This window comes from Gambusia affinis, linkage group LG11, assembly GCF_019740435.1.
Source record: "Gambusia affinis linkage group LG11, SWU_Gaff_1.0, whole genome shotgun sequence".
NCBI lineage: Eukaryota > Metazoa > Chordata > Actinopteri > Cyprinodontiformes > Poeciliidae > Gambusia > Gambusia affinis.
The window spans coordinates 12,945,244-12,961,147 of NC_057878.1; the positions used below are offsets into that span (position 1 = coordinate 12,945,244).

The following is a 15,904-nucleotide window of genomic DNA, read 5'->3' on the forward strand; positions in this document are numbered from 1 at the left end:
AGCTTGGCTATCATTCTCAGGTTTCATTTACGATCAGGTTCAGTTAGATGACAGCAGCAGGAGGCGGACAGCAGTTTTACTCAGATTACTGGGGTCTTAAATATTTTAACTAAGGACAAGGAGCTGCTACTCAGACGGCACAAGTCAAAACACAGAAGCTGCGCGAGGAGGATGAAACAGGACACATGTAGCTCTACTGAGGTTACCAGAGATCAATCAAACATTTAGACTTTATAATTACCAAATAGAGGTGTCAATAACAGCCTCTTGTTTCACTGGACAACTGGGTTGTGCACACGTGTCAGTTGGAGGTAAACCTAACAAAAATATGCAACAAAGCTCTGAGGCTCATCACATGCTGTTTCCTGTTGGGCCACTCCTGGTGGGCTGCGCCTCTGCTTCCTGGCATGGAAGCATCTGCAGTTGTAGTTTACCACCCGACCACAGTGCCAGTGAGTCCCACCTCGCTGTGGTGTTTGACTTTGTGTGGGTGGATAAGGGCATTGTTCTGTACATGTCGTGAGACATCACTGAACCCTTTTAGTTCAACATTGGTTGTTTTTCTGGCATGCCCAGGTTTGTCCACCCTGCACAGAAAAAACAATCCTTCCCTGGAACAAAGCAGTTCTTTCTTCAGTGTTGCTGTGGGTCTTATGTAGCAACACTTAAATTAAAGCTTCCAAGCGAGCAGGTTGTTTTTCATTGCACATCATTAACTTATATCAGTGTTTGCAAAAGTTATTTTACATAATTGAAAAGCAGTCTTGCAGATCCTGATACAAAAATGGCAAGATAATGGGATGGAAGTGTATTTTATAAACTTTTGATTTGGAGAACCATTTAGATCCAAGGAATAGACAGTAATTCAGATGATAGATGTTTGGTTAGACATATGAGTTTTTGTTCCAAAAGTCCAGAAGTCCTTTACACACCTGTTGGGAACATTTATTATAGTATGTACTCCTAAGTAAGGCATTAACCTCACGTTGTCTTATTATCTCCATACAGGTGTGTAGGTAAATGTGGCTCTACTGACCACTTTGTGTGGTCAGTGTGACAAGAAAAGTGCTGTATGAACATTTTACATTGTAAAATCTTGCAAGCTGCATTAAATAAATTTTTTAAAAATGCTTAAAATTGACTATTGTTATACAACATTGCTTTTGTTTTCAGTGATGCTAATTTGGATTTGCAGACTGACTCAGCAGATTTGGATGGTTACTTGATAACAAAGCAATTTTGCTAAATTTTCACATTAATTGCTTTGAAACTCCAGCCCTTAAGGGCTGGTGTCCTGCAACATTTAGAGCTGTCTCTTCTTCAGCACACCTGAGTCAAATAATCAGGTATTTAGCGGGAGTCTGAGTCTGCATAATCCTGCCATTTGATTGGGTTATGTTGGATCAGGGACACGTCTAACAGTTGCAGAACACATTTTAATTTCTTTTCTCTGATGAAGACTTAATGTTGCAGTTAATACGATGCTCATGTTCATTTCTTCATGTGGCACAGTGTCAGAGCTGGAAGAGGAGGAACATAAAAATGGGGCACCCAGGAGAGAACATAAACACCAGATCCTCTAGATTTACCCAGAAATGGTTTCTAAATAGTTTCCTGTCAGCAATTCTCTAAAGGCTGTTTTTGTTTACCTTGTGTGTACAGATACTGCGGCTCCCTCAATCTGCATCATGTTATTTACATTGACCATTTTTTTTCTTTGTATTTGTTGAGCATCTTTAAGTATTTTTGCATATTTGCAAATATTTCTGGTTATTACTATGGGTAGTATTTTATTGTTAAATGTTACTCAAATTTAAATCGCTCGATGATGCATCCGGTTGAAACTAAAATAATGTAATGAAATCAGTAATAGTGAGATAAATTTGCTATTATAAGAGTTTAATGAGATAGCAGACGCAGATAGATCGCAGACTGGGATTTGAACCCTGGACTTTCTTGCTGCAAGGCATCAGTGCTATAAATTTCACCTTCATCATCAACATCTAAGTTTGCACATTGTAAACAGAGCCTGTGTATGTAAAATTATCCCTCTTACACTCACTTCATCAGCCCTCATTAATTAAATTAAAAATCACTTTATGCCAGAAAAACATCCAACTTTTAACTTCAGTGTCCAAAAATAGCACACACAGGAAAAACCACCTGAGCTACATGTATTGCAACTCTTAGTGTTAACTCATGACATACTTCCCTATTACCAGCCTTGCTGTGCTTATAGTATTCCTCTTGTCGCCCCTTGAAAGAAAAGGTTAACAAGCATGACAGATCCTCCCCCATGCTTACCAGTAGCCTTTAGGAAAACTCGATCTTGGTGTAACCTAACTAAAGCACACAGTCCCAGTAAAAGCCCCACAATCAGTGAACAGCACCGCTGTATTGGGAAAATGATCAAATGCTCTACTTTTCTAAAGTGTAGACTATCTTCATTATTAATCACTGCAAAAAATAAAAATAAATAAATAAATAAAATGTCTATATATTATAAATACTGTCGTTATTGTCTATCTCTGTTAAAGCTCTTTTACAGGCAAAATGAAGGTGTACACCAAAACAGCGACATAAATGCTCCACATATAGACAAGAATAGACATATTAAACTGTGTCTTTTTTCCTGGTTGCTGTTTCACCCCATACTCCACCTCCTCCTCCCAGTTTGGGGTGTAGAGTTTCTCCCTAAAGGATTAGCAGAATAACTTTAAGGACAAGGCCTGATTGTTGTCAGGGTGTCTGCAGTGTGTGGCTGTCGTTTTGTAGTGAGCTTGAATTTGAAGCTAGTCATGTGTGAGGTCTGGCAGGCATGTCAACGCACACTGACTAAGTGAGCTAATAAGAGTTGGTATGCCTCTGACTTAGGCTGATAAGAGGATTACAGTATCAGTACATCAAAGAATTTCCCTGCAGCTCTCTGATCACCTGAAATACTGTATGTATTGGTATCGTCAAGGTCAAGACAGGTCACACTTACCAGGCATGTAGCGAATATTAAGCAGTTTCCAAATTCTTGATATTTAAAGGTACAGTAAATATCTACGTGCCTACTGACAGATTTCTTCACTTTTTGAAAACAGCTGATTGATCTAATAAGTTTCTAATTATCAAATAAATAAAATCAGATAAACATAATCTGACTTAATTACAAATGAAGTTTTCAAATGACAATTTAATGTAATACTGAAAAACCTTTCCAAAACAAAATGATTGGTCTCTTAAACATATTAACTGACTGTGCCACACTAGGGAACAACGACTACATGCTTATTACTCTAAATCTTTTGTGTCACTGTGGAAGCATTTTGGCCCACTCTTGTTTGCAGAATTGTTTGAATTCAGACACATTGGCTAACAGGTTATTTCAATTAATAACCTGTTAGCCTCCAAATTGGATTTGGCACTTCAACAATTGAACTGGATGATTGAATATTCTCTTTCAGAATTTTCTGATAGAGATGTTCTTTGTGGTCAGCAGTGGATTTCACATATTGTTGAATTATGAATATTAAGGCACATACCATCTGCAGTGCCTCAAGTCATCCTCTGTGACCTCCTGGATGAGTTACCATAGAGGTCTTGTTGTAATTTTTGTAGGTCATTCGCTTCTGTTTTACGTTTTCTCCATTTCTGCTCTTTCTGTCGTTTGTAGAAAAGGCTCTGCAACTCTTCACAGACTGAGATATCATCATCTCTGTTCCTCATTTGTTCCTGAATTGTTTTATATTGAGGTGGGGTGTGCGACTCTTTCAAATCTTTTAGCCTACTTCATGTTGCCAGACAGGTTCAAATTAAGTCATTTCCTAAATTTTCAAATTTGGCAATAATCATTTATGGTTGTGGCTTATTACTAAAGTAAAAAATAAATATGAAAGTAAATTTATAATTCAACAATACAAAATATAGCCTCTGTATTTACTAACGTTATATTTCATACACAAGTGTATAAAAAACCAAAACAAAAACATAAACAGAACAAATCTGGAAAGGGGCAAATAATTTTCCACAGCGCCATAAGTTCCAGGTTCCCAGGTGGATGATAATATATTATTTAATTTACTAAGTGGCAAGAGGTGAAAAGACTCTCTTTGTTTGCACACCATAGTATTTCATCTTGACTCACGTCAGGTTGCACTTGTAGCAGCGTCTTCTTGTTTAACATACAAACCAAGCCAGGTGGACAGAGAAGGGTTCACAGTGATGTCCATGGTGGGGAATGTTACTTTGGTATCTGACAGTAGAATACAAGAACCCAGCTGTGTTTTGACTAAAGACCATTGAAAACAAGTAGAACGCTCCAAACATTATGCATTTTTTCCATTAAAACTAAAAGGAAACTGAAATAAAAAGAAAATTAAATGAAAGCAGAATATAGGAACAGATCAGGGAAAAAGCACTCAGAGAAAAGGAAACAAATGAGTTTCTGGTTCTTGGCAGGAAATTTGAATTAATGGACTGTGTGAGGTAGAACAAGCGTGTTCTTGAGTCTACTAGTTCTGGGTTAATGAAAAAGGTCAGACTGGAGACTGAACTTCATTTACAAATGAAATCACTTGAGCCAACATGTGGTGCTCATGCAAAATCAAACAAACATCCCAGAGTTTGTGTGTCTGAAGAGAAGAGTGAGCTCGCTTCTGTACATCCAACTAGAATCTGAGGAGTTTGGAGGCTTCATTAAAACATCCGACTGTGTTGACAGCAGGACTTTTACTGTTGGCGGGTGACGTTGCCATTCAGGCTGGAGATTAGTGTGAAAAAAGGATGCAAAACTAGTTGTTACTCATGTTAAGCGAATACCTTTAGCAAGTTTTCAGACACTAAGATTTTTCCCGTCAGAAACCACTTAGTTCTGACATGTGTAAACCTGGCAGACAACTGAAGAGTGAATCATCTCACAGGTCTTGTTGGGTCTTTGTTTTTCGTTTTTCTGTCTTGTCAAAGTCAGTCAAAAACATTATTTACACACCATTTAAGATTATTAACATCCCTTAAATTGGTTCACATTCTGTTAATCAATGTCCTTCAGAAGTAACTCCAGGAATATTAATGCTAAAGAATATTAGCGGACAAACATCATCAGCACCAATGTACGCAGGTCAGCAATCACGTTGTGAAGATGTTCAAAGCAGGTTGAGGTTTTTCAATCATATCCCAAGCTTTGTACATCTTACAGAGCATTTCTCAATCTGTCATTTGAAACAGAAATAATAACTTGCAAAGAAATAGCCATTCACCTAAACTGTCCGACAGGTATTAGCAGGTAGGAATTGTGTGGCCTTTATTGAAGATAAGTTGGTGTATATTATCATTTGTTTTAAATGAAGGAAACCAGACTCATCTTGTTATCTTAAGACATTTCATCTCTAGAGATTTTGATAGTTCCTTTATTTATAAAAATGGTAAGTAGAAAGCCACTGGTAGAAGAAGACAATAAGAACACCTTTTTATCGTTTCTCACAAGCCATCCCCAATGCGAAACATGGGGATGCTGTGGGATCTAATCTGGTAAAAGCGCAGATTAGTCTAAAATTAAAACTTTGGATACTAAACAGAACACGTTTGGTTTAAACCAAATACTCCATTAAAGATAAGGAACCTAAGACTTTCTGTGAAGCACAAAGGTGGAAGTATGGTGGTTTGGGGATGTGAAACCATCGGTAAATAAAATTAAGCTGAGGCAGAACTGGACCCCACAGTGTGACAGAATGAAAGCATGGCATAATGGAAACTAAGAAATGCAAAGTTCCTGGCCTAGTCAAAACCTAGATCCTAAACTCAGGATCTAGGTTGGTTTTTTTTTCATACAAAAAAATCCTCAAGGCTGAAAGAGAGAAATGAAGCCAACTTTCCTCAGACTGGTTAGTCCAGTTGAATGGAGTGGGACCAGTGACTAAGAGGCAGGGTGACCATAACCTTTTCTTCAAGTTGAAAACTTTGTTTATATCTTTTAACTTGCTCAAAACAAAGTTAATTTTTCATGTTTAATGCAATAAATATTTTTTATTTTTTTTGCAAATCCAAACAGTTTAAACATTAGAAAGTGATTTTTAAGATTCTGAATATTAAGAATGAATTTTGTACTACATTTTATCACAATCGTAAAGCGTTACACCAAGATTGGGTTGCATTAATTGGTTGGTAGTTTTGAAGCCCTGAAACCTTTCACATCATAATCTTACAAGTACATTTTCCTAAATTCTTTTAAGAAAACAACACACAATGTGCTGTATATGAATATGAGATAATGAAAGTAGTCCAAAATAAAAAGCTGGATAGATTTTGAGAAAGTATGTGATGTTTGAAAACAAACAATTAATCATATACAGAAACAAGAACATAAATCTGATTAATTATAATCTTGAAACTGCAAATTTAACATATTTTCCACATTACACAGGCTGCAGATCAAAAATAATCACAGTCAGACTGAATCAAAAGCCATTAGCAACATAAGGCAAAAAATTGTTTTATTCCTTTCTGTTCACTTACATCATGTTAGGAGTAAACCCACATACACTCTACAGGTCAATAGATTCTGAAGGACATTTAAATTATAATATTTTGACATTACACAATGCTTTTATAAAAGCCCATTTTGTTATGAAATGTTTTCCACTGGTTAATTCACGTTTATAATACCTCTTAATATTAGGTCCATCACATTTTAGGGTGAATATGTAGTCACAGCTTTTATATCTCGGATTACTTCTTAGAAATTAGCTTTAATAAGGCACAGTATTAAAATGTTGGTGCGGTTGTAACAGAGTTCTTCTGTTTGTTTTTTTTTGTTTTGTTTTTGTTTAAAAAAAAGAATAAAAAAAAAAAGAAAGTGTGTGAGATAAAAATATTTCTCAACACAAAGCTTTTAGAACAAAATTGTAAACAGAAGACCATCATCTGACATAAAACAAAAACAATGAGATGTGTCTGAATGTGTCGAACAAGAGAAAGCCAACCGCCCTGAACCCACCTGAAGGCTGAAGCTCTTCAATAGCTATTGTTTCCGTGCTCACATAGTTTTCCCTGGTCCACCCCACGTCCACTTCCTGTAAGTAAGCCTGCAAAAGCACTCTACTGTACGACTGTGTTAATATAATAACACCAAGCCCCTGTGCTTCCAAAACATGGTGTGTGAAAAGATCGCATTGCTAAAAAATAATTGCTACGGAGCTTAATAACAGGTAGGACACCATTAGGTTTATAAAGGTCATCTTCCATATTTTAGTGCCAGAACTTGGCAAATACTTCCTGACCGCACATGTTGATCATTTAGTCAGAGAAATGGAGATCAACTGCAGCTACTACAAGAAAAGATTCAGAACCATTCTTCAAATAAAAATTGTGACATATTTGCTAAAAAGTGTTGCAACAAATTCAGTCCTTCAGTCTTTATAGTCCAAAGAGAAATGTTAGCGCCCCCCTGTGTTCAAACACAGGGAAATAGCTTCATGAGGTTGGGACCCGGAGCCCAAACCCTTCTTTTAGTCAAATATTGATCTGGTGAGATGAAACAGACTAAATGCAAAAATTGAAACTTGTACATTCCCAGTCTCAGAAATGACTCTCTAATATCCTGTGCGTATAAGCAGCTGAACGTAAAATCTTTACTGTGTGTGTGTGTGTGGAGAGGGTTGATGGATGTATGTGAGGCAAAGTTTGAGGCAAGCTCTGCGTTTCCTTTAGTATTCTCAGTGTGGGATTATCCCAGCAGGACCCTTTGGAGGCGGTCCGCAGGGACGCTGTTCTCCTCCTCAGACTCTGCGTCGCTCTGAGGGTTGGAGCAGCAGGGAGACGTGCACTCCGGGGAGCACAGGTAGTGCATGAGGGGCAGCCGGTACTTTCCACAGAAGTCAACGAATTTGATCTGTCGCACGCATGAATCAAAGTAAACACCTGGGGAGAGACAACAACAAAGTCAAATATACGACACTCTAGAGTACATAGTGCATCATCGCTCTGCAGTTCTGCCTTTAGTTTTTAGAGATAATGTTTTTTTCTGCAGGTTTTAAGTTAACATTGAGTACACAATGTTCATCTGTTGGAATTGTTGTTGCGTCTCATCTGTAAGCACCAGAAATCATAAAACAAACTGATGCTGAAATTGGCTTCAATAACTTCTCAGGATTTGTTCATAAAAATGTGTACATTGCTTGCAAAAGTCCATAGAAAAGCAGTTTAAATGCTTCCTTTGGCATTTTAGATACAGTTCAAGAATCCCAGGTTCAGTTCAACCTCAATTTAAAGATACGAGTCCAAATCTGTGAAAGCTGTCTGTGACATTTTTGAATTTAGTGAGCATTCAGTGAGTCCAAGTTCAAACTACTGATGAATAGAATTGTAACTTCTGTTTAGGCAAATTAAAAATGGTAATTAAAAAAGTAGAGATTTGTAGTACTAAATGTATTAACCATTATTAGATTGTTGCTCTTTAGAAAATGGAAGAGGGAAATGTTTGGAAAAACAAATACTTTTCTGATTCCGATACAAAATATTAAAAGCATCATCATACCAGCACATTTGGGATTGGGGCACTTGCTGGCAAGGTCCAAGTAGCGCACCAGGTTGGAAGGCATGTCATATGGTGAATAGGGAATATTTCTGCTTTTAATGGTACGTCCTGCTAGCTCTAGAAGGGAGGGAGGGTCATAAATCATCTCTTTGACAAAGCGCACCACAAGGGGGTTGCCTCTAAGACTGAGCTCCTGCAGGTGCACCAGGCTGAGGATCTCTCTAGGCAGGTAGGTGAGCAGGTTGTTGTGGAGACTTAAAGATCGTAGAGAGTGGAGCCTGGAAAACCAAAGGCGGCATGAAATTTTAATTGCAAATTTAACCACTGGAACAGGTGTATATATATCAGATAAAGTATTTCTGCTTCTGTTAAGATCTGCTGGTAATACCTGGCGAGCTGCGGAGGGACACTTTGGATGCGGTTGTCACATAGCACCAGGCAGGTGAGGTAGGGCAGGTGTGCCAGTTCAGGAGGAATGTCTGAGATGAGGTTTCCTCCCAAATACAACATCTCCAAACTAAAAACGATACATGAATAACAGAGCACTTAGTACTGAAGGGAGAAAACAATTTTTTTTGTCTTAACACACTCATTTATGGCGTCCAACTCAGAGCAACAGTTCTTTAGATCGTCATCTTCAGCTTTTAAAAGTACAAAATAATCAAACTCAGACAAAAATATCTTCATCGTTTTAAAAAGAGAAATGTGGAAGGTAGGTTTTATCAGTCAGCTTATTTTTAAGATGCCCATCATCAGTTTGTTTTGGTAACAAGCTTGGAATAAAAAATGTTTACCATTAAAAGTCAAGTTGGGGTTAAATTTAACCGGCATTAACAATCCACAAGGGGGAGCCAAACATGCATGAATCTATCTTTCAAGGATATTCATGGATGATGTCTCATTTTTATGTGTTTGCCTGAAAGCCAGGCTGTTTGCTTTCTAAATAAAGTTAGAAAGATAAAAGATATGAAGTTGCAGAAAGAGAAAAAAATTTCAACATCACAACTCATTCATTATTATGTGGGGTAATATCAGCAGACGTATAGTAGATCTGTTTTTACTTTATTTGCAATAAGGTTAATTGTCTTTTCTTTTTTTTGTTATCTATACACCATCTTTCCCAAACTGCTCTCAAATCAGCCAGGAGTACACACATTTACAGCATAGTAAGAACTGCATTCAGCTTTCTGGATGTTGTTTTGCTATCATTAGTAATCTTGACTTTTGTGCTCCTGACCACAAATTAAACCTGGCACTACCATGTCTGCATACAGCTGTAATAACTGTCCGTTTGTGTTAAATATGACATGATTTGGTAAGTTATTGGAAGCATAGAATACAAGGGGGTGTAATTAGGAGAAACATGGCGAGAACTATGGATGACTAGTCAGCAAAAGTAAATGGCCAGACCATCTGCCTGCTGAAACTGATGACACAGCATGTGCTAGTGAGGAGGCCATTATGCTGTCCTGGTGGCAGAGCAGCAAAAAACCCCACTCCTGTGACGGGAAAGGAAATATTCAGGGTCCGCTTGCTGCCCAAATCAATGCACAGAAATGAAATGTCCCATTAAGTTCGAAAACCAGTTGGATTTGATGCAGTTTAACTTGGGACAACAACATCCTGCTTGAAAACCTTCAGAAGCTAAAAACACCTTTATAGCAGAAAACAATTTTTCCTACAGAGATAGGAATTTCATCAATAATCCATACAGACCCTCTGCAACTACTTCAAAATGTGTAACTATTGGTTTTCACACATAATTACAAAGAAAGCTATATTTCATACATAAATGTCTCCTCTGCAGCATTTTGAAACTGCTTTCAAAAAAGTGTCCTGCACTAAAAGCAAAGGCTGAAGGAACCCTGCTGTAGTTTTCTTTGCAAGTTTGCTTCTAATACCACATACAACAGACAACTCAGCCATATTTTTCTGATTTGGAGAAGATTGGTCTCAACTAGAGACTGGCCAGCTGGTAACAAAAAGGATTTTCAAAAATCTGATGTTTTTACAGAGCTGCTACATCAAGAAAAGCGCTCAAATTTAGCTGATTTTTGTTCCAATGAGGTGTTTAAGCATAAGTTAAGTCAGAGAAATCTGACAGTTGATAGTTATTTAGCTTTCACCTCTAATAGAACAAGCTCAAAATGTCAGCGTTAAAGCAAAGGTCCACATCCTCCTGAGACAGATTAATGTTTACAGTTAATGCTAATAGCACTTTGTGTTAACTCTGATCGTTTGTCTTAGTTTTAAAATTGACTGTTCTCTGAAATTTTATTTTGTAACGACATGTTAAAAGAGTTCCAAAAACTGGATTAAGGATGTACAATAAATCACATATTTCACCATCACAATAACAGTATATGCAATATTCATAATGCAAATGATGGTTGGAGTGCAGTAATTGTTGGCTAATAGATTCTAATTAGCCAACAATTGCAGTTTTGTGTGAATAAAAAAATTTAGCCAGTTGGCTATATAGCTAGCTTTAGCAGTACCCTACTTCAGTCCATTTGAGAAGTAAGGTCAGCCTTAAGAGCTGAAAGTGGCCTCATGTAACTGGGAAGTTAAATAAGGGCGAACACCACAGTGTCAGAGGTATAAAATGTTTATACAGACCAACACACCTATTGTATCTTGAAGACAATGGCATGGCTTAGATTAGAGGCTGACTCTTTATCCTCCACGTGTCTGATAAAATAGTTTGGAGGTGTAATCTTTGTTCTGTGTTGGGTCACTCTGACATTTTGTTAAATCAACCCAGGATAAGATAGAAACCATCTCCTGACCGACTGACATAAAAAAAAATCAAGCATAAAATCCATCAATCATCTACACCCACTAATCTTCACAGGGTCACTGGCGCCCATCTCCAGTGGTCATTGGGCGAGAGGCTGGGTACACCCTGGACGGGTCGCCAGTCCATCACAAGGCAAAGCTTCAAATGTTTTGGGGAATCCTTGTTGTTCTGGCCACCAGTTTTTCTTCTATGTAAAATTGTGATTTACAAATAAGCTTTTGTTGTACTTTAATCAGTTTTTCTGTTTTTTTTTGTTGTTGTTTTTTTTTTTACATTTTCTGCTATTAATTAATGTTGTCCCCCTCTCTCCTCCGTACTATAAATGACTTTTACATTTGAGATGCCAGGTAGGTTGCTGGCATCTACACTAATCCTGAATGTATCAGTCAATCATCAGGCTTACAAGTGGAATATGAAACCTATAATTACTGCATCAGGATGCAGACATGGATAATCTAGACTAACCAACGCCAAAACCAAACTGAGGAACACAAAACATGAACTCAGGCCTGCATAGCTTCAGCACCAGGACAGTTTATAGTAAGGTTATGCAGCCTGTGGATCTTTAGACCATAGGTTGCATATATTTTGCTTTTTAAAACACAATTTTCCACAAATAATATCTCACTTTTTAATGTCAAAACTTAATAGAAATTAAATTGAGGCTTCTTAAAAAATATCCTCTACTAGAGGATATTTTAATATCCTCTAGTAGATATTAAAATAATTTTTTTTATTTTTTAAATAACTGTCACATTTGAAGATCTAAAGTTTTAATTACTTAGGCAAGCACAAAAATGGCTATAAATGCTGCAGACCCCGGGTTATGGCAAACACATTCTGGGGTCACACACCACATTCTGAACCTTCTGAGTCAAAGGGAAGATGACTGGAACAAGAGCCACGCCATTTTAACTTCTCGTAAAACTAAAAAGGACTTATTTAAAAACTCAACAAACATGATGAACAATATTGCTTCCGGAGATGCAAGTAAAATAGCAGATGTTACCAGTCATCGCGAACTGGAACATCATCGAACTACCCCGTCAAAAATTCACCTAAGAGAAGGCGAAGATAATTGTAATTTTCAACTGTAACTGTCACATTAAGATTAATAGATTATAATTTGCAGAGGTACAAAACCTATTCCAGGTCTTTAAAAATGTAATTCCAAAATTTTATATTTTGTCTCAATTTCTTCAGGTTTATATATATATATATATATATATATATATATATATATATAATTCATTAACTTATTTCAAATATGGGGCTCATTCACTCCATCTTCTAGTGCCGCCCTGGGCATCTGCCAGTGCAGGTCATATCAAAAACTGTCTCTGCAATATGCAATGTTGCATTCACTGATAACAGTGTGACTACTATCAGTTGATGGCACCAGACAAAGTAGGTCTAACCAACTTGTGAACCACCAGGCCCAGTGTGAGGAAAGTGGGTTTACAACACTTTAAATGACAGCTTGTAACTGATGACTCAAAGCATATGCAGCAAACAGCAACTTTGACATAATGCAGACTGTGAAAAAAAAAAAGAAACCTCAGCGAGACACATTCAACTACTTTTGCGTACCAAAACATAGCATATGATAGATGAGTGAATAGTTCAAAATGTTCCTCTGTGCAGTCAACATATTTACTTGAAGAAAAAAAAAAATCTCAAATGGTAAAGTGTTTCCACTTAAATTACTTATGTTAAATTACCAATCCTGGTTGTAATTAGTTGACTTTCACAGTAGTTTACTGTTTAGAGATCAGATCTAAACTGATCTGACATTTCCGCCACCTGTCTACCTGTCTCTAAAATCTGACTTAAAGAAAGTTCTGATGAAGATATTTTGACCGTGAAGGAGCGAGTTCTTTCAACAGAACCAATGGCTGATGTAAATCAACAGAGTTGGGGAGCTGGCTAAACTCTGCGACCCCAACACAGGCAATTGTACCATGCATGAATGGGACCTCTTCTCCCTTAGCGAGAACCCATCCCACCAGCAGAGTGTTTGCAGGAGTTAAAAAAAACCCAAAAGGAAGCCAGTAGAATCTTAGAGGTTAACCAAATTCATCAGCCTACCATCTTTTTAAGTGTTGGCGATTGGTCTTGACAGTCTTTTTAAAGACTATCTTTTGATAGCACAATGCTGCTGTAATAACACAATGATGTGCAGTACGAAAACTGCTTCTTTTGTGTTATAGTCCTTTATATTTATTTAGCTAAACACCAGATGTTAGTGTTAGAGAAAAAAGCTTCTACAATCCCTTTCTTTCCAGAAAAGCATTCAAATATATTGCAGTTTTGCTAGTTTCAAAGCAGCATTGGGTTTCAAAGCTAGATTATTAAAAACCATTATAATAAGAGTCTCCTTATTATCTGCATTTTTATATAGAGGTGTAAAATGTTGCCTTGTAGTGTTGTGTATGGTACATACACAATTTTACAGGGCTGAGATAGGCTTTACTTTTAACAGCACGACTTTAAAAAGTTCATTTGAACTTTTTGCATATAAAACAAAAGGATTTCTTGCCAGCACGTAAATCAGTGCAACAGGCCTTTAGAATATGGTCACCATAGCAACAGCACATTCGCTCTGCAGTTCTGTTGCAAATTAATCTGACTTAAACTGATTCTCTGCCTTTTGTGAAGAAACCAGAGTATGAACAGCTCAAATATAGGCTGCAGTACGCCGATACTGCCATATGATCGACTGAATTTACAAAAAAAAAACAAAAAAAAAAACAAACAAAAAAAAGCTTACATAAACTAGTACCTTGTAAAGCAAACAAAAATGTTACAGCTGTCTCCTTTGGTTGACTGACCGGCGTCGTTACCTACCTGGTTAAATATTCTATCTCTGCAGGAATACTTTTCAGCCTATTTCCGCCGATAGAAAGCGACTGCAGGCGCAACAGTTTGGTACACTGGAGGGGGATCTCCTGGAAGCGGTTCCCACTAAAGTTCAACACTTCCAGCTGCAGAGAGCCGAACTCCTTGGGCAGAGAGAACTCGTCCAGGCGGTTGTTCTTGGCTAGGAGGGTTTTAAGCTTGGTGAGTCTGGTGATGCCCTCACAGATGGCCGTCAGCCCGTTGTTGCTAATGTCCAAAAACTCCAGGTTGTAGAATAGGCTGACCGACGAGGGCAGCGAGGATAGTCGGTTGTAGTTTAGGAAGAGCTGCCTAGTGTCCCTCTGTCTATCCTCGCTGACATTGTTAACGTTTAAAGTATTTAAACTCAGACGTGAAAAGTCAAGCACACAGTCTCTCGTTGCTGTTGTTGCTGCTGCTGCTGCTCCTTCTTGTCTCTCCATTTTGGTTATTTTCTTATTTTCACCGTGCGCGCTTCTTCCTGAACTCTTCCCTCAAAACTGGAGTTAGCTCCTAAAGTTTTCTACTTTAAAAAACGAAAAAGACATCCCTGACTAGAGATGGGCTACTCGTTTAACACAACTAGCTTCTGTAGCCAACATTTAACTACTCTCAAAGCAACCCTGCTACTATACTGCCTTTCATTCACTGAGGTTTTACTTTCACGTTTTACGATTGGTTGATTACTGACATAAATCCCACCCACTAAAGCGCTGGTTGGTTACTATTCTTGGCTGTCACATCGTAAAAGTAAAGTAGTTTTAGAAGTTTACCAGATTTACTGCTCAATTTTGATTAATCACAGCTACGCAAAATCACGCCAAGGTGTGTTACAACTGCGGAGAGGTTTTTAGGCGTTGCAACAGTGGAATAATGCTGGTTGATGATCCATCATGCCTGGGGGGCAAACCCTACAGTCATTATGCAACTCTTCTTGCATAATGGCTGTAGGGTCATTATGCAAACGTCTTATACTCGTTTAAATTATCCTATATGATAATTTAGTCCAAATTAAGCAGCAATATTATCACAGAAAAGAAGAAAAGAAAGTTTATCAGCACCACATATACACATACTCTTTATGTGCATACAGATAGAGTAAAATAGTAATAAAAGGGGGGGGAATTATATTTCAAGAACATATTGGTAACATCTGTTTTGCTATGTTCAAAGTTTGACTACTATATTTTAAACTTTCTGAACACATAACATAAAAAGCCAAATCTCATATTAACATAATTTAATGCGCCTTTTCTATTGATGAAAACATTGTTTCGCCTTTGAGGTGGTATTTAGAGTCATTAGATGTAAGCTGAAAAGTTGCATTTTTGGCTTGTCTGAACAGAGCAACTTCTTCCACATGTTTGTAGTGTTCCCTATGCATGATGCTGCCATCACAATTTTTCAGTGTGTGTTTGTGTGTGTACAGGGTGCTGATATTGCATGACATATAGTGATTAAGCTTTAGAAATAGAACACATCATTTCCAGCCTGACTTAAAATGGAAGAATAATCAACATCACTCATTTCATTAAGAAGTTGATATTTTATTGGACTATTGGTCAAGTTTACTCTCTGGACTGAGTAAAAAGAGGAAGTCATGGAGCAATAGGTTGATGACCCCTGGTTTAGGTTTATCATGTTTTGGTATATTTGCATACTCTATTTTCAGATAATGATTTAACAGAGCTTTATGTGACAAATTAGAC

The 15,904-nt window shown here is 37.5% G+C and overlaps 1 protein-coding gene across 1 annotated transcript; it reads right to left on the reverse strand.

The window, feature by feature from the left end:
• Positions 1–6,459: 6,459 nt before the first annotated feature.
• LOC122839432 (leucine-rich repeat-containing protein 58-like) lies at positions 6,460–14,875 on the reverse strand. Its single transcript, XM_044130985.1, has 4 exons — positions 14,166–14,875; positions 8,907–9,035; positions 8,519–8,796; positions 6,460–7,902 (listed from the first exon to the last, which is right to left on the reverse strand). The coding sequence occupies exons 1-4, from the start codon at positions 14,636–14,638 to the stop codon at positions 7,709–7,711; spliced, it is 1,074 nt and encodes a 357-aa protein (XP_043986920.1). The 5' UTR covers positions 14,639–14,875; the 3' UTR covers positions 6,460–7,708.
• Between the last annotated feature and the right edge of the window lie 1,029 nt (positions 14,876–15,904).